Here is a 17,500-nt window from a genome sequence, read left to right as displayed (position 1 = left end):
AAATCTGGCATTCTGCAGCAATTTCCTCTCCTAAAACCACTTTTTTGAACAATCATGTTCCTAATGCCTGCTCTTGTGCTGCACAAACAAAAGCTTAAGTACTTTTAGCCAGATACCCAGCTCTAAACCATTTCCATGATCTTTCATCAGCCACTTCTGCTATATCCTGGACGAACCTTTCATACATTTTCTTCCTAGCCAGTTCCTCTGCCCTTTCTCTATCCATACGTTTCACATAATCAGCCTTGGTCTCACATACCTCCACTTCATTGGCCACAACCTTAAGCATTCACTCCCCACTTCTAACCACATGCTCCTTCAACGACATCTCCTCGGTTCTAACAGAATCTTTTACACTTTTCAATCCTCTCCCACCATCTTTCCTCTTTTGATACACCTTGCTGCGCTACTTCGAATGTGAAATATACCAAACATTGCTAAAACTTTTCTTGTTTTGATATCCATGGCATGCAAATCCTTGTCACACCATTCTAAAATTCCCGCACTGTCTCTCAAAACACTAACTGCCCATGCATTTACTGCTTTCATTAGATTTCCTCCATACAGTTTCGACTTTGCAATTAGTTTCACTCTTCTAAGATACTCCTTCCTGAATTTTTCTTTCACTTCTATGTTCATGATGCCTACACCCTCCAGCACTCCTAAATACTTATATCCTGTATCTTCTATTTCTTTCATGATTTTTCCATTTGGCAGCACTATTCCATTCGAATGAACCTTTACTCCTCTTTTCATCACGAGCACCACACATTTACTAATCCCAAACTCCATCCCAATGTCTTCTGAGTATGTCCCCACAAGTTCTACCAGTCTCTCTATTTCCTTTTCATTTTTACCGAATATTTTCAAATTATCTATAAACAGTAGATGGTTGAGGCGTCTGTCACCAGATCCAAAGTTATACCCCAGTTTTTTCTCTCTTCAAGAGGATGCTCAGTGGCATCATTATCATTACAAAAAGAAGTGGCGATAACGAATCTCCTTGAAATATCCCACGTTTAATGCCAACCTGCCCCATCTCCTCTCTATTTGCTGTCAGCACCGTTTTCCATTGAGCCATACTGGTCTCCAAAAGCCCTACCACATTCTCAGCAACCTTCATCATCAATAGTATTTCACGTATCCATGAATGAGAAACCATGTCATAAGCCTTTCTGTAATCGATCCATGCTACGCTCAGATTTGTCTTCTTCTTCTTCTTCGCATCCTGCATTATTGCTTTATCAATTAGTAGTTGCTTTTTAGTACCTCTCGAGCCTTTCCGGTACCCTTTTTGTTCGTTAGAAAAAACACTATTACTCTCTAGATCTTCATAAATTTTCTCCGCAAATATTCCAGTCAACAGTTTCCACATCAATGGCAGACATGTAATTGGTCTATAATTATTGGCATCTGTTCCTTTTGCAGGATCTTTCCTAATCAGTGTTGTTCTTCCCTTCACAAGCCAATCAGGGACATCTCCCGACTCTACAATCCTTTGCAGAGCAGCAGCTATAGGTGGATAAAGGCATGAGACTGTTTAAACCAGAAGCCCATCACTCCATCTGGACCAGGTGCCTTCCAGTTTGTCATCCTTCGTATGCCAGCCTTAATGTCGTCGATGGTTATCTCAACGTTCTTCATCTGCTACATTTCTGATAGCCTTTCTCTGACCTCTCTCAACCAGCTAGCCTTCTCATTATATCGCCCTTCGACAGACCAAATCCCACTCCAGAACTTTTCTTTGCATCTTTTGCATTTGGAGTGTTGTTATTTTCCGCCTGTTTATTACCATTTAATTCTTTATACAGCTGAGAGTGATTGTTCCGGAAAAGGTTGTTCTGCCGAAATGCAACACTTTTTCCAAAAAAGTTCCTAATTTTCATAGCACCAGTGTGGACCTTCTCTTTCGAAATTGTTAGAACGTTCATCGTTCCTTTTTCCAGCAATCTATACTTCTTTTCAAGCTCGGCTTTCTATCCTAGTTTAACTCCCTTTCTTATTTTTTCGATTTTATCAATGTCTTTCAGCCACCGTTTAATACTTTCTTCAAGCCGCCTCTGCCAGTGTGGCCTTCTATCCTCCATTTCTCCCTTTTTCTTCTGTAATAAGACAAGACGATTCGCAATAACGTATGACGCTGCATACAGAAGCCTGTTAAGTTCCTGTGAGACTAACCGTAGCCCTCGGCGCAAGAGGGTCCGTGTGTGCCTGGCGTGCGGGGTGGTGGCTGATCTTGTGATCGGGGCAGCGGAAGAAAGAGTTCCAAGATGGCGCCTGCCTGCTTTTATTAGAGACGGAATCTCGCAGGATCGCGCGAGATCTCGCGGGAATGCAAATTAGCTAGGCCATCTTGAGGAATAAAAATCGGTCCATTGGAGGTGCGAGGCAGTCGGGTTCTGACGTTCGTGGCGATCAGTACAGTGACCGTTGGGTTCCGTTAGTGACCGTTGGGTTCCGTTTCTATTCGTGCAGTCAGCTGAGCTTTGTTAATTACCTTCGCGCTGTGGCTGTCATTGTTTGTTGGTTCGCTGTGTGTTGCCGTGGTTCTTCAGTGAAACGCTTCGTCGCCCACGACGAGACTCCCCGTCTCCTACACGTCGGAAACTACACAAGATACTCTTACAAGCTATTTCGCCCCCCCCCCCACTCCGAACTTGGTTTTCTTTTCTTCAATGGCGGATAGGTTCGATCTAAAGTTGATACCGGAATTCGACGGATCCAACCCGTGCCCCACGAACCTGGTGACTCAACTGCGAGCAGTGGAAGGAGCGAGTCATCCGACGATGAGCGATGGATCCAACCTGTGCCCCACGAACCTGATGACTCAACTGCGAGCTCTAATGCTGATGCTGATGCTTCCGATGCCACTTCTGAGAGCTCCGATGAGGAAGTCCTGGCAATACCCCTCCGCAGGAGTGCTTGAATCAAACGGCCACGTCCGCCGTGTCACGTATGTGATCTGGAGACCGGGGGGGAGTGTGAGACTAATCGTAGCCCTTGGCGCAAGAGGGTCCGTGTGTGCCTGGCGTGCGGGGTGGTGGCTGATCCTGTGGTTGGGGCAGCGGAAGAAAGAGTTCCAAGATGGCGCCTGCCTGCTTTTATTAGAGACGGAATCTCGCAGGATCGCGCGAGATCTCGCGGGGATGCAAATTAGCTAGGCCATCTTGAGGAATAAAAATCGGTCCATTGGAGGTGCGAGGTAATCGGGTTCTGACGTTCGTGGCGATCAGTACAGTGACCGTTGGGTTCCTTTAATGACCGTTGGGTTCCGTTTCTATTCGTGCAGTCAGCTGAGCTTTGTTAATTACCTTCGCGCCGTGGCTGTCATTGTTTGTTGGTTCGCTGTGTGTTGCCGTGGTTCTTCAGTGAAACGCTTCGTCGCCCACGACGAGACTCCCCTGTCTCCTACACGTCGGAAACTACACAAGATACTCTTACAGTTCCGTAATCGATATGTTCTTTCTTATGATGTTGTGAATTACTCCTAATAATAATAATAATAATAATTTTTATTTTTATTATTATTATTATTATTATTATATTAATAATAATTATAATAAAAAAATATATATATAATAAATGTTCTTATAGGGATATGTAATTAATACGGTTTCTAATAATAATAATAATTATTATTATTATAATTATAATAATTATTATTATTATAATTATTATTATTATTATTATATTAATAATCATTATAATAATAATAATTATTATATTAATAATAATAGTAATAATAATAATGATAATAGTAATAATAATAATAATAATAATTATAATGATAATGATTTGTTTTTATAAAGTATCATATTGATTATTAAACTTATTTGAGTTTTAATGAATCTTAGATTATATGTGAGCGTGTGTGTAGTCATAGTTACCAATTATAGCCGCCAGTATACGGCACACCCTTTGTGTACCTATATTCATGTGATATCTATTATTTTTTATATGTCCTCGATACTAAATGTATATATAGCATTATTTTATAAGTTTAATTTTGTATATTTTATGTTCCTATATTTTATTCTTGCTTATATTAATATTATTATAGAATCAGAGGTGGGTGACTGTGTGGTGCAAGATGTCTGCTGTGTTTTTCTTTTTTTTTTTTCCTTACTTTTCTCTCTTCTTTTCTTCTTCTTCTTCCCAGCCTCCCTCCTCCTCCTCTCTTTTATCGTCTTCATTATACGAGCTGCGTTCCACAGTAATGGCTCTTATTTTTTATTTCGCCTGGATGGATCAGAGAACATTGCAAATTACATTGCTATGATGACTGTATTTATGCATTTATGACCTGAAAGTCTCATTTCTCTGGTACAGATATTGACGGTGTGAAATTCTAAGAAAGCAACTCCTGTCATGGACGTGCGTCAGAAGCAGAGATGCATCACTGAATTCTTTCATGAAGAAAAAAAAATTGAATTAATCAACATTCACCGGTGCCTTTACAAAGCTGATGGAGTTGATATCAGCAGATTTAGTAGATGGCTTCATCGATTTAAGAGTGGCGACAGAGATGTGAGTGACAAAACGTACTCGGGATGCTCATGCACAAACACCAGCCCGTCGCTGGCAAAAATGCATTGAGAATAGTGGTGGTGACTATGTAGAAAAATAAGTTCTGGAACACAAAAGGTCGCTCGTTTTAATGGTACAACTCCCGTTTTCGTAGCTCTTTTTTTTTTTTCTTTTAATTAAAAAATGAGATGTATTACTTTTGGAACGACCCTTGTTTATATATATATATATATATATATATATATATATATATATATATATATATATATATTATTATACTGTTGGTAGAATTTTTCAGTAACTCATAACAACAACACAATATGTCATTCCAAAGAGTGCTCAATACATGAAACAGAGCAATATATTGATTGTTGGAGAGTTATTGGCTACACATTAGCAAACGTGTTTCAATGACCCCCTAGCAGGGAAAATCACCTCATCAGGGCAAAAATGGATGGTTTTTGGCCTGATGAGGTGATTTTCCCTGCTAGGGGGTCATTGAAACACGTTTGCTAATGTGTAGCCAATAGCTCTCCAACAATCTATATATCAAGTAATGTGATTGATAATTTAAAATTTAAAAATCAAATTATAATTAAATTAAAAATCCGTTTCATAAGAAGGAACAACAACAAAATCAATTATCTGTACGATCGTTTCGGAAAACAATGCTTTTTATTGTGGTAGACATCAAGTTACGTATAATAATTATTACATATAGTTTTTTAATAAGCAAGGTATATATATATATATATATATATATATATATATATATATATATATATATATATATATATATATCAACAATCCTAACACTAATATCTACGTTGGTCATACTACAAACACATTGTCCCGAAGACTTACACTTCATCATTCTGGCTCTAATTCAATATGTTAACACCTGAAAAAAACATGGCTGCCCACAGACACAATTTCGGAAAATCATGATCGAAAATATTAAAATCTTACATGGCGACCCTAACTTTAAAACACTTGAAATTCTAGAAGTGCTGAATATAAAAACGAAACAACAAAAAATAAATAACATTGATTATTATCGAACCAGCAGTAATATTTTAAAGTGTCTAGTTTCAGAAAATGCTATAAGAAAGCGGAAGAAAAAAAACTTGCAAATTCTAGATTTGATAATTTTGTAAATGTTAAAATTAACCTTTTTAAATATTGTTTATACATTTATTTAGCCACGCCTCTTCACACGTGACCATGACCTCAAATACGGCATTCGATACTCATAACTACTTTTAAAAACTATAAATTGACATACGTTTTTAAACTTAGCATACATAACCGCCTGATGACGACTGGACGATTCGGTTGAAAGTGATCCTGAAATAAAGGAACAAAAAGAAATCCTATTTGCATTCGACAAAAATGCAAAATGTAAAATTAGAAAATTAAACAAAAATCAAAAAGAGAATAATCAAAAATAGGCATTTCGTGCTTTTTAATATCTGTCTGTCTCTCTCTCTCTCTCTCTCTCTCTCTATATATATATATATATATATATATATATATATATATATATATATATATATATATATATATATATATATATATATACTAGCAGGCCGCCCGGCATTGCCCGGTCGTAAAATGCGCTTACTATTGTCTTGCTCGTTCTCCAAAAATCAAGGATAAAGAGTGCTCAGTGCCAGATCTGGTTAGTGCTTTCTCTCCTCAGCCTTGGCCCTCCTCGTATGGTATCAGTATGATGCCGTCACTTTTTTTTGGTGGGATAGGGAATAACTTACAATTATACAGTTTCAATTTTTTTATTCCATGTAGCATTTCTTTGTGTTTTACCTCTGTAGCAGTTTTTATCCGTACGGTTAGCGCCTGTGGCTCATGTGTATTAGTCCCCGCATTCAAGAGGATTCCTTAATATTTCTGCAGTTTTCATTACTGTTATACGTTGTATCTTTTGATTCCAATCTCCCCCATTCTTTTTTCCAAGTTTTTCGTTGTTTCTAGAGCTCCTACTATTAGTAGTGTTGTCTTGATTTTTTTTTTTCATTTTTCCAGATCTCTTTGAGCTCTCTGGCCAGTTCTGTGTATTTGCTTCGCTTCTCAGTCTCTTTTGATATTCACTCTGTGATCTGCTGAAACGGCAAAATCTACAATCTGGCAGGGCTTTTTCTTATTGTTAACTATTATGACATCAGGTCTTTTTTCTTGGATGGGTGTATCCGTTTGTATATCCATGTCCCATAGGATCTTGTTACTTTCATTTACCATTTGTCTGGATGTTCAAGATGCAATTGTTTGCATAATTATCAGTGCTCTACCTCATTATTATTATTATTATTATTATTATTATTATTATTATTATTATGTTCGTTAACTTCACAGTGTTGTGATGTTTTACACCGGTTTTTTACTTTCACTTCAGAGCGAACTTTTACACCAAAGCTAGTGAGCATAGTCAAAGAGTCAATTAGATGGAAAACACCTGGCGTAGCATTTTGCTGTGCCAAGCAGAATTAACTTCTGGAGTACGGTAATGTTGTATTTGATTTTCAAGGAGTTCAACTGTTTCTCAAGATCATCTGGAATTGAGCCAAGCGCACCTATGATAATTGGCACGATGGAAGTTTTCTTGTTCCACAATCTAGCAATCCCAACTTTTTCTGATAGTTCTGTGGTTTCTCATTCTTTTTGTCTGTTAAGTTGATGTCGTTTTGGCAAGTCACATACAATAATTTGGCATTCAGTGTTGTTTTTGTTCACAACTACAATATCCGGTTTCCTGGGAGTTATCTCTCGATCACATGAACTCCTAGAGAATCTTAACATCCTCATTTTCCACTAGCGCTTCTGGGTGATGTGGGAACCACTTGTTCGTCACTTGCATTCCAAACATTTGGCACAGACTATTTGCACCTACTTTGTCATGGCGACATTTGTACTCTTTTTGAGCAGATGTAGAATAGGAATTAACCATGTGTGACATTCTCTGGAGTCTAAGTGACAACAAGTCTCTCCAGATTTCCAGTACTCTCCACCTCTGTCGATAACCATTGCAGATGAATTTGCATTATTGTAGCAGCCGCTCGCCATTGATTTCTCATTGGCGGCGACCATTGGTCTTCACTGGAATTTGGGTGGCAATAAGCCTCTCCAAGTTCCCAGTTCTTTTCGCACTTATACAGTGGAAGTCTGGTCAGTGCTTACTCCTCTGACTTTCCTTCCTCCTTGACTACTTGGCTATTTGGTCTCACTCATTTTGGGGGGAGGGAAGGGAGACAGTGTGTTAATGGGGGATGAGGGGTGGAGTTAGAGAACTTATAGGTATGCGGTTTCAATTTTCTTGGTCATCATCATCATCATCATCATCATTATTATTCAATTTAATTTATTTCTTTATGTCAGGTATTTGTACACCATAATACAAGTATTAATGATTTGATTTTGCATTTATTTTTATATTTGCAGGAGGAATGCCTTATGCTAGAGCAGAATATCAAATGGGCCGAGGCGTACGTCCTGATGTATGCCGTCACGGATAGGTGCAGTTTTAATGAGTGCAGTCGGCTCAAGTTCCTTATAAGTGCCTACACAAAGAAACAGCGCCGGAGCAGCGTGACGGTGCCGGAGGGTCACTCATTGCCCGTCGCACTGGTCGGCAACCAGACAGACCGGATCTATGACCGGATGGTCAGCGAGGAGGAGGGACGCTTAAAGGCGGCTGAACTTAGTTGCATGGGGTTCTACGAGATGTCTGTGCGAGAGTCGATCGACGATGTGGTAGCTGTCTTTGAGAATCTTTACCTGTACTGCAGAAAACCAAAAAAGTTCCGTTCTCGCCAAAAGCAGATGGGCACTGACCTGCTTCCACTAGTATCGCTCTCGAGCGACGGACGGCCGCCACTGGACACACCACTTCCCGAAGTGCTGCACCAAACGGAAGTATTTAAAAGACGCAAAAGAGCATTACATACAATAAGTTAATCAAGATATATATATATAGATGTATATATGTATATGTATGTATGCATATGGATGCATATGTATGCGTATATATTATATATATACATCCATAATATATATATATATATATATGCATGTATATACATATATATATATATATATATATATACATACATATAATATACATACATATACAGCATATATATATATACATACATATACAGCATATATATATATATATATATATATATACACACACACACATATATATATGCAGTATATATATATGCAGTATATATAGGTATGTACTAAAATATATATATATATATACATATATACATATATATATATACATATAGAGAAAATAAAAAAGGAACAAACCGTATTATGTGTTCACCAACGTTTCGTCTTTATTTCGAGACTTCCTCTGGGTGAATGAGATTAAGAAACCAAAAAATTTTTTGGTTTCTTAATCTCATTCACCCAGAGGAAGTCTCGAAATAAAGACGAAACGTTGGTGAACACATAATACGGTTTGTTCCTTTTTTATTTTCTCTATTTTGTCGGAATACTATTTCCATTATTTTCATCATATATACATATATATATATACATATACATATATACATATACATATATATACATATATATATACATATATATATATACATATATATATACATATACATATATACATATATATATATATATATATATATATATATATATATATAAGTGAATCTGATTTGTAATTGATAGCTTTCTTACTACAAATCCGATATTTGATTCTGATTTGCCAGTTTACTTTTGTTTTATTTTGTTTTTGTATTTTTTTTTTCTTTTTCCGTGTGTGTGAAACATTGGGTTATGTTCTAAAGAATAAACAAAAACGTATTCCAACCCAATTTTTTCCAAAATATTATTTTATCCAACTAAAAAACTTTTTAACAAGGACGCATTTTTCAATAATGATCTACAGGGCAGCAACTGACGGTAGAAATATAATTTATCATTGTTACGCGATAAATAGCCAAGAGAAACAGCGAGATGGGAAGCTCTACTGGTTTTGTTTTGAAATCATTGGTCTCGACATCTGCTTTTTTCTTCTTTTTTTTTGCAATAAATCTATTATTTATTGCTACTACATAATTTATTTAAACAGAAAATACAATAGTATACAATAGTATATAATAGTATACAATAGTATACAATAGTATACAATAGTGCAGAATAAGTGACGATGAACGTCCATTCCAACATTTAATAACCATTTTATTCTCTTATCTTCGTTCGTAAGAATGTCCAAAAGGAGAAGAGTGTTAGTTGTGAGAAGATAAAAGTATTCATGTATGTGTATTAGGGTTATGGTCTGACGCTGTAACGTTACACACGTTTACACATGTAGACCCAACACATTGTAGCAGTCTACGTCGCAAATAACATAGGACAACTAATAATATGACTCCTTTTTCCTTAGTAACAACAACATTTATTTCCGGGTACTTTCCCTGATAGAACGTGATTCTGAACGTGCTCTCGAACGTCACCGACATCTCCAACATGATCGTCCGTTTTATATTTTTTTGTTGTATGCAGTCTATTTCGCAAACGAGACCAAGACAAAGAATAACTCGAACTTACTTTTTCGTGCAACAACATTTATTTCTATTTATTTACCTACTACAACAACTATAAAGATGAGGATAACAGTCTGCAAATAAATCAATAAAATATACAAATTACTCATTTCAAAGAATTCCAATAATTAAATAACATTTATTTCCTCATTCGCCTGCTACACGTGACTTCTCGTTATGGCTGTGACGTCTCTTGCATGATCGTCTTCTCTAACATGCTCTCTCTCTCCTTTTTATTGTCTTTTACCTTATAGTGATGTCATTTCCCATTTCATGTGCATTTGCATATGCACATCTGTGCTCTGTTACTGCGTTAGCAATGATAGATTCTTTGTCTCCCTGTCTTAGTGTAATAGAGCAGATGTAACAGCCAACATATGCAAATGACCAAGTTGTGTATGAAATGACGTCACAGCGAGGAAGAAGAACCAAAAAAAACTTGGTCTGAGAGCTACAGGGAAAGATACGCCCTAAACATGGCCAGACAAAGACAGAGTATCACGTGTTTAACATGGCAGAGTTTTGTTAAGTTGATTGTATTGAACAATAGATAAGGCGTTATTTTGAAAAGTACCTGTAAATAAATGTCTGTTGTTTCAACTGAAAAAAAAGTAAGCCGAATTCTTTCCTTGTTTTTGTTTGCTTGTGACTGTCTGCATACAAAGTGTGGGTTCTGAGTGTTGGCATATAACGACTTTGTTACATTAGTCGACCCTCAGACCAAAGGCCTGGGTGGGTTCATTGCGTTCCAGAAAACAAGTTTGTTGATTGGTCTGAGCCTCATAAAAAGTGTTGCTGGTCCCGAGAGCTGGAACAGAAGAAAGAATCATCGTGGCTTTAACCTTTTAGAGATCCAGTCATGTGGTCAGCTCGCCCGAGAGATGGTCTTTGATTGGACAAGCCAGAAATGAATCAGACTGTTACAACCAATCGGCAATTATCTTATAAAACCAAAGATATTCAAAGTCTAAAGCCACGAGTATACGCTGCTCCTGCTGCTACAATAGTGTAAAATATTGAAACCGATGCATTTCAATTTCTTCATAAACAAGTCAACTATTATTTCAGTATTTTTAGATGCGATTCGTTCATTTGTAGTACATGGATTATTCAAACTACTATTCCTCTCATTGGTAATATGATTTTTTTTTTCAATGTCTCGATCGCATGTAACCTCCACTCTACTTCAGGTGTATTTTATCAAACTTAGGAGTCTTTCTGTCGAACTCAAGAATCTGTGCGGAATATCAAACGGACCCCTTTATTTAATCCACAGGGGTAGATTGCTCTCGTTCTGTCAACTATGATTGGGTAGAAGTCTAAAGTAATTCGTAATCATATTCTTAGTATCGCTTGCATTAAGGACAGAAAACTGTCACTTAGAACTGATTATTACTTCAGCATTTCATTCGTTAGACCAGGGTTTCCCAAAGTGGGCTCCACTGAGCCCTGGGGCTCCATGAGTGAGACTGAGGGGCTCCAGAAACCCTTTCTTAAAGAGGACCAAATGTTTTCTATAGAAAAATGAAATGGCTGCAGACATTTAATTATTGATCTTTTTTCCCGTAAAAAAAAACAAATTATTGATTATTGATAATTAATTACACCATGTAATTATGTATCATATCTTTTTTAATGAAAAAAGATATGATACATAATTACATGGTGTAAAGAGTTTCAGGATGGTTCATGAAAAAGTGAATAAAAAAATAAATTAACAAAAAATGCAACAATATTTGATTAATCAAAAACACAAATGGTTGTAAACAGGAAAATATAGTAAAATCACGAACAGGAACAACTAATGAACAAGTAAGGAACAACTAATGAACAAGTAAGGAACAACTAATGAACAAGTATAGGGTGACCAAAAAAAAAAAAGAAAAGCTAAATGGAGACCATCTAGAACATATGCTGTAAAATGGAGAAAAAAAAGCCAAAGACCCTAGCGTTTTGATGTGAAGTTTTGAATATAATAAACTAGTTATGACCAAAGTTTTCTTTCATTCGGACAAAACACTAAGAAACGGGGCCTAATTAGAGTTGGGGCCCGTTTGGGTGGGAGGGGGGTCACCCTGTATTAGTTAAAAGTTGAAATGAATGTTTTTCATATTTATTTTAGAAATTATCTTGTTAGTGCTTCATGAAAAACCTTGGCTCCATGGTGTGCTGAAGTTTGGGAAACTCTCTGTCAGACCACCAAGGGTTCTGTTTTAAATTTCGTACAGATTCCCGAGTTCGACATAAAGATTCCCTGAGTTTAGCAGAAAGATTTCTGATTTCAACAAGATATACTTGAAGAAGGTTGGGGGTTATATTGGCTGAAATGTTGTGAGAATAACTGTAACACAGCACGGACGTGCATATGCAAATACTGTGCTATATATGAAATGTTGTCACAGTAAGGAAAAAAAAGACTAAAAAAGAGAGAGAGCGTTCACATTAGAAAAGACGAGCACATTCGAGAGCACATTCGAGAACACGTTTGAGAGCACGTTTGGGAATATGTTCGAGATCACATTAAAGACTTGGGTGACGTCACAGCATTAACGAGAAGTTATGCGTGGCAGGAGAATGAGGAAATAACTGTCATTGTTACAAAAAAAAGGGTGTTAAGTCTTATGTCTTATGTTCCTTTGTGACGTAGACCACATACAACACGTGGTTCCCGCGTGTAAGGGTGTCGGTAATGTTACATAACAAATATGAGAATAGCAGTCCGCATAATTCAAAATATTACAAACTATTTTAATATTTTTTATTAGGTAAAAATGAAATCAATAAAAAGACTAGATTTTTGTTTATGACCCTTCGTAAAATTACATCAATTTGGAAGCGTTCAAACTGTTGAATAAAAAGCAATTCTAATTAGCTTAGAAAATCTTAGTCGATCATTATGTCTTGGAAGCTATTTACATCCAGTAATCTTTGAAAATACAGATTAAAACAACATGGTGTGTTTTAGAAGCGGCAAAGTTTAAATTGACAACTTTATTTTGTTTAATTGCAGATTTAGCAACTATCGGCTATTTCATTTCAGCTTAGTTTGGCAATTCATGTGGCTTCAGCAGGAAGGTGCCATTCCACACAACGCGTGATACAATTCAATTTACTGAAAAAAATATTTGATGAAAAAATAATTTCACGTAATGGACCTGACAACTGACCAACTCGATTTAACTAAATTAGACCATTTTCTTTGGGAATATGTAAAGTCCCATGTCTACTCTGATAAACCAGACACAATAGTCTAGTTGGAAGAAAACTTCAGACGCGTTATTGCCAAAAGACAGCCTACTTTAATGAGTTATGAAAATTAAACTTCTAGATTACAGCATATACGTACGAGGCGTTACGGCTATATTCGTGTAATTGTGTTTAAATTATAAATACAACAATTAATCCGTGGAATAAACCACATATTTGTATAGTAAAAATATGTTTCTATGATTTATTTTGATTTAAAGTTCGCCGCTTATTTAAAAAAAAAAAATTTTTAACTTTAGTAATAGTTTTATAATCATTTGGTTCAATTAATAATTCAATAACTATACCATACCGTGATAATTAACTTTAATTTTTAAAATTTAAAAACAAAACTATAATGTTTCGAAAAATAAAAACATTAAACATTCATCATTTTAGCTACATAGAATAAGTGAAATTAGATATTGAGGCAGAAAAAATGATATGGAACTTCAAATCCAAAATGCATGCTAAATCCTGAAATGATTTAAAAACATTAAAAACTTTTAATTTTCTATCTTTATTGCCTTTAGCAAATAAGGTGCAAACTAATAAAAACATTTGCTAAGATTTTTTCTCTGAGGAGATGAATAAACATCGAAAACTCATGGGTTAAGGAAATATATTCTTTGTTTGCAAACAATAAAAATTCTATTTTTGAAAATAAACCTTTTCAAATCATGAAATTTAAATATCTAAATTATGATTTATTTGCTCTATCTTGTATATTGAGCAATTTTATTTAGCTGGGAATGTCTTATCTCTTCTTCTCTTCTCTATATAAATAAATTGAACTCATTTTTTCCCGCTGATCTTGACATTAATAGGATTAAAAATCAAGATATTTCATGCAAATATAATATGCACAAACGGCAGAACAATATCTGAGGTGTGTTATAGGCTTATTATTTCTCAAATTCCTCGATAATCTTAGATTTCTATACTTTTTCTGCTGAGAAGTCACGGCCAAAATCGGTTAAGATCAATGGAAGTGGTAAAATATTTTCTCTCTAATAAATTCCTCCTCCCCCTGCCACCACTTAACACCGTTTGGGGATCGTTCACAAGGAACAGTTGAGAAGAGAACACCGGTTTGGCTTCGTAGTTCTTTCATGTGAAGTTATTTAAAATCAATAAACTAAGCTGCAGTGCTCTGTGGCGTAGTGGTTAGCGTGCTGGACAATTCACATTATATTTTCACGTTCGCGCCGACCTACCGTAGTCGGTTTTTTTTTTTTTTTTTTTTTTTTTTTCCTAAACAACTGGAATAGACTTTTCTTGGTGGCCGAACTGTTAACGTTGCAGATGTTTGTTTTTTTTTTTTTTTTTCACGCTTTATTTTCCTACTTTTACTCATGACTCCGGGTTTGATCCTTCCTACTTACCTACCATAACATTTTTAAACCCCCCCCCTCCCGGAAACAAACACTCGGGCAACGCCGGGTACCCCCGCTAGTATAAAATATTACATTCAATAATATTTTGTAAGACCGATAATCACTGGATTTGCATTCAAGTAAATATATTGCATTTCATTATTCTGAAGTATACATATATATATATATATATATATATATATATATATATATATATATATATAGAGAGAGAGAGAGAGAGAGAGAGAGAGAGAGAGAGAGGAAGTTAATAAAATCCTCATCACCTCTGAAAATGCTACCTCAAACATACAGTTAAATATCGAACACCTCAACACAATTTGGATCCCTTTCACTCATAGACTTTCCCATCAGCATTACCGAAGCAGAATACATACAGACAAGCTTCTATAAGAAGAGCACCTGCAGGGACATCTTCATAAATTACAAATCAACTCTCCCCACCAAAGCTAAAATAAGATGAGTTATGAATTTTTTTTTTTTTTTTTTACATGGGGGTCACCACTTATCAAGGCCCGAAGGCCACTCAGGGATAAGGGTTATTGCGTGTACAGTAAGAGTGGGGAAAATTATTGACAGTAGTTTCAGTCAGACGGGTGTTTCTCGTGAAGGATTGGCGAGGGGGGGGGGACGAGGGATTGGAGCTCAGACGAGCACTTGCCATGGAAATAACGATAAAACAGACAGGCTCGCAACATCTCTTCTGTGGGAGAGAGGTTGCAGGGAAGAGAAAAGGGCACCACTAAACCACGAAGTCTATTTTGTACTCTGTCAAGGCAGGATCAGCTGTTTTTAGCAGCTCCTGCCAAGATGTGGCAGCAGTACTCCATCCTTGGACGTACTTGGCTTTTATACAGATAGAGAATTGCATTAGTAGTGAGATATCTTCTGGAGCGGTAGAAGGATCCCACCATTTTCCCAGCGTCCCTGGCAACAGATTTGATGTACGTGTTCCATTTCAGATCAGGAGTAAAGGTCAAACCCAGAAGCTTGTCAAAACATGGAGCCTCCCCAAGACGAGAGCCATCCATTTCAATTGATGTCAGATGGGGATCAGAGAGTTGATGATGTAAAGATAGAAGCTTGGTTTTGGATGCATTAAAAGTGACCAGCCACCTCTTCCCCCATTGTACCACGCGCTCAAGATCAGAAGAGAGAGAATTAGAGAGAACTTTGTCATTTACAGCCTTTGATGTGTTGCCATAGATAGTCGTGTCATCAGCATAGATGTCAGTGAATGAATTAGGTTAACCGAGCATGATAGCAAATCAATAGTGAAAATTTAAGGCTATCTCCATTAGACGTTTGCAACAAATATTCAGGCAGAACGGATTCCCTGCAAATACCAAACACCACCCTAAGACACCTGCAACAATACACACTCTCCAACAACTATTTCTTAAAATTATCACACTTCAACAATAAATTAATATCAGCCATCTGCAAAAAGAAAAAAATTAGATATCTAACTCACACACTCTGAACCAACACTGAGACAACACTTATCCAGAAGTATGAAACCAACCAACAATGAACCATTCACTCTATCAAATTGCCCTATCAATAACACAATATTATGCAACTGTGCGCATTCAGTGTATTAGATACAATGTGCGATATGCAATGAATTTTACATTGGTAGCAGTTAGGCCATTGCACATGCACATAAACCAACACACTACAACTAAGTCATCTTCATTCCATAAACACATATCTTGCAATCACAACCCCACTAAAGACATACGAATAAAAATACCAGCCGCAAAAAGGAGCCAAGGTAATCTGACTTTGCGAAGCACTGCTAATAAAGAAACGCAATCCCAAAATAAACAGCAGAGCAGAGCTAAATTGCAGCTTCCTTATATAACGACATGAGCACCTAAACTGCTCTTAACATGCATTCATTACTCCTATTAACCAACAACATTTATCATAAACTATTAATATTTGGTGCGTATGGATACTGAAATATTAAGAGAAACACAAAACTACATTTGAAATCCGTACAGGACTACTACACACAATACTAACATCTTTCTACATAAGACAATCAATATTTATATAACTTAACATGTATAATTAAGTAATAGATAATCACACGACTGTGTATATATATATATATATATATATATATATATATATGTGTGTGTGTGTGTGTGTGTGTGTGTGTATATCTATATGCATATATATATATGTTTATGTGTATATATATGTATATATATATGTATATGTATATATATATGTATATATATATATATATTTCTATGTATATGTATATATATGTATATATGTATATGTATATATATATATATATTTATATGTATATATATATATATGTATATATGTATATGTATATATATATATATATTTATATGTATATATATATGTATATGTCTGTATATATAAATATATATATATGTATATATATATGTATATATATATGTATATGCATATGTATATATATGTATATATATATATATATATTCATACATATTTGTAGATATATGTATGTATATATATATATATATATATATATATATATATATATATATATATGTATAAATATATTTAATATGTATGTATATGTATAAATATATATATATGTATATATATATATATATGTATATATACGTATAAATATATATATATGTATATACATGTATATATACGTATAAATATATATAATTTTTTTAATGATTTATAACTTTATCTATGAAAAAGGAAAAACAATTTTTTGGTGAATTTTCC

General features: G+C 35.4%; 1 protein-coding gene across 1 annotated transcript in view; it reads left to right on the top strand.

Moving 5' to 3' along the window:
* The window catches only part of LOC145241366 (ras-related and estrogen-regulated growth inhibitor-like), a 192,809-nt gene extending 184,030 nt beyond the window's left edge, over positions 1-8,779 (top strand). Inside the window, exon 4 of the mRNA XM_080104239.1 lies at positions 7,981-8,779. Coding sequence (XP_079960365.1) covers positions 7,981-8,496 — 516 coding nt within the window. The 3' untranslated portion in view covers positions 8,497-8,779. The remainder of the gene's footprint in view (positions 1-7,980) is intronic.
* The last annotated feature ends 8,721 nt before the right edge of the window (positions 8,780-17,500 follow it).

This window comes from Euprymna scolopes, chromosome 20, assembly GCF_053919585.1.
Source record: "Euprymna scolopes isolate OS-2025 chromosome 20, ASM5391958v1, whole genome shotgun sequence".
Classification (NCBI taxonomy): Eukaryota; Metazoa; Mollusca; class Cephalopoda; order Sepiida; family Sepiolidae; genus Euprymna; species Euprymna scolopes.
This window is presented reverse-complemented; position numbering and strand designations above follow the sequence as displayed.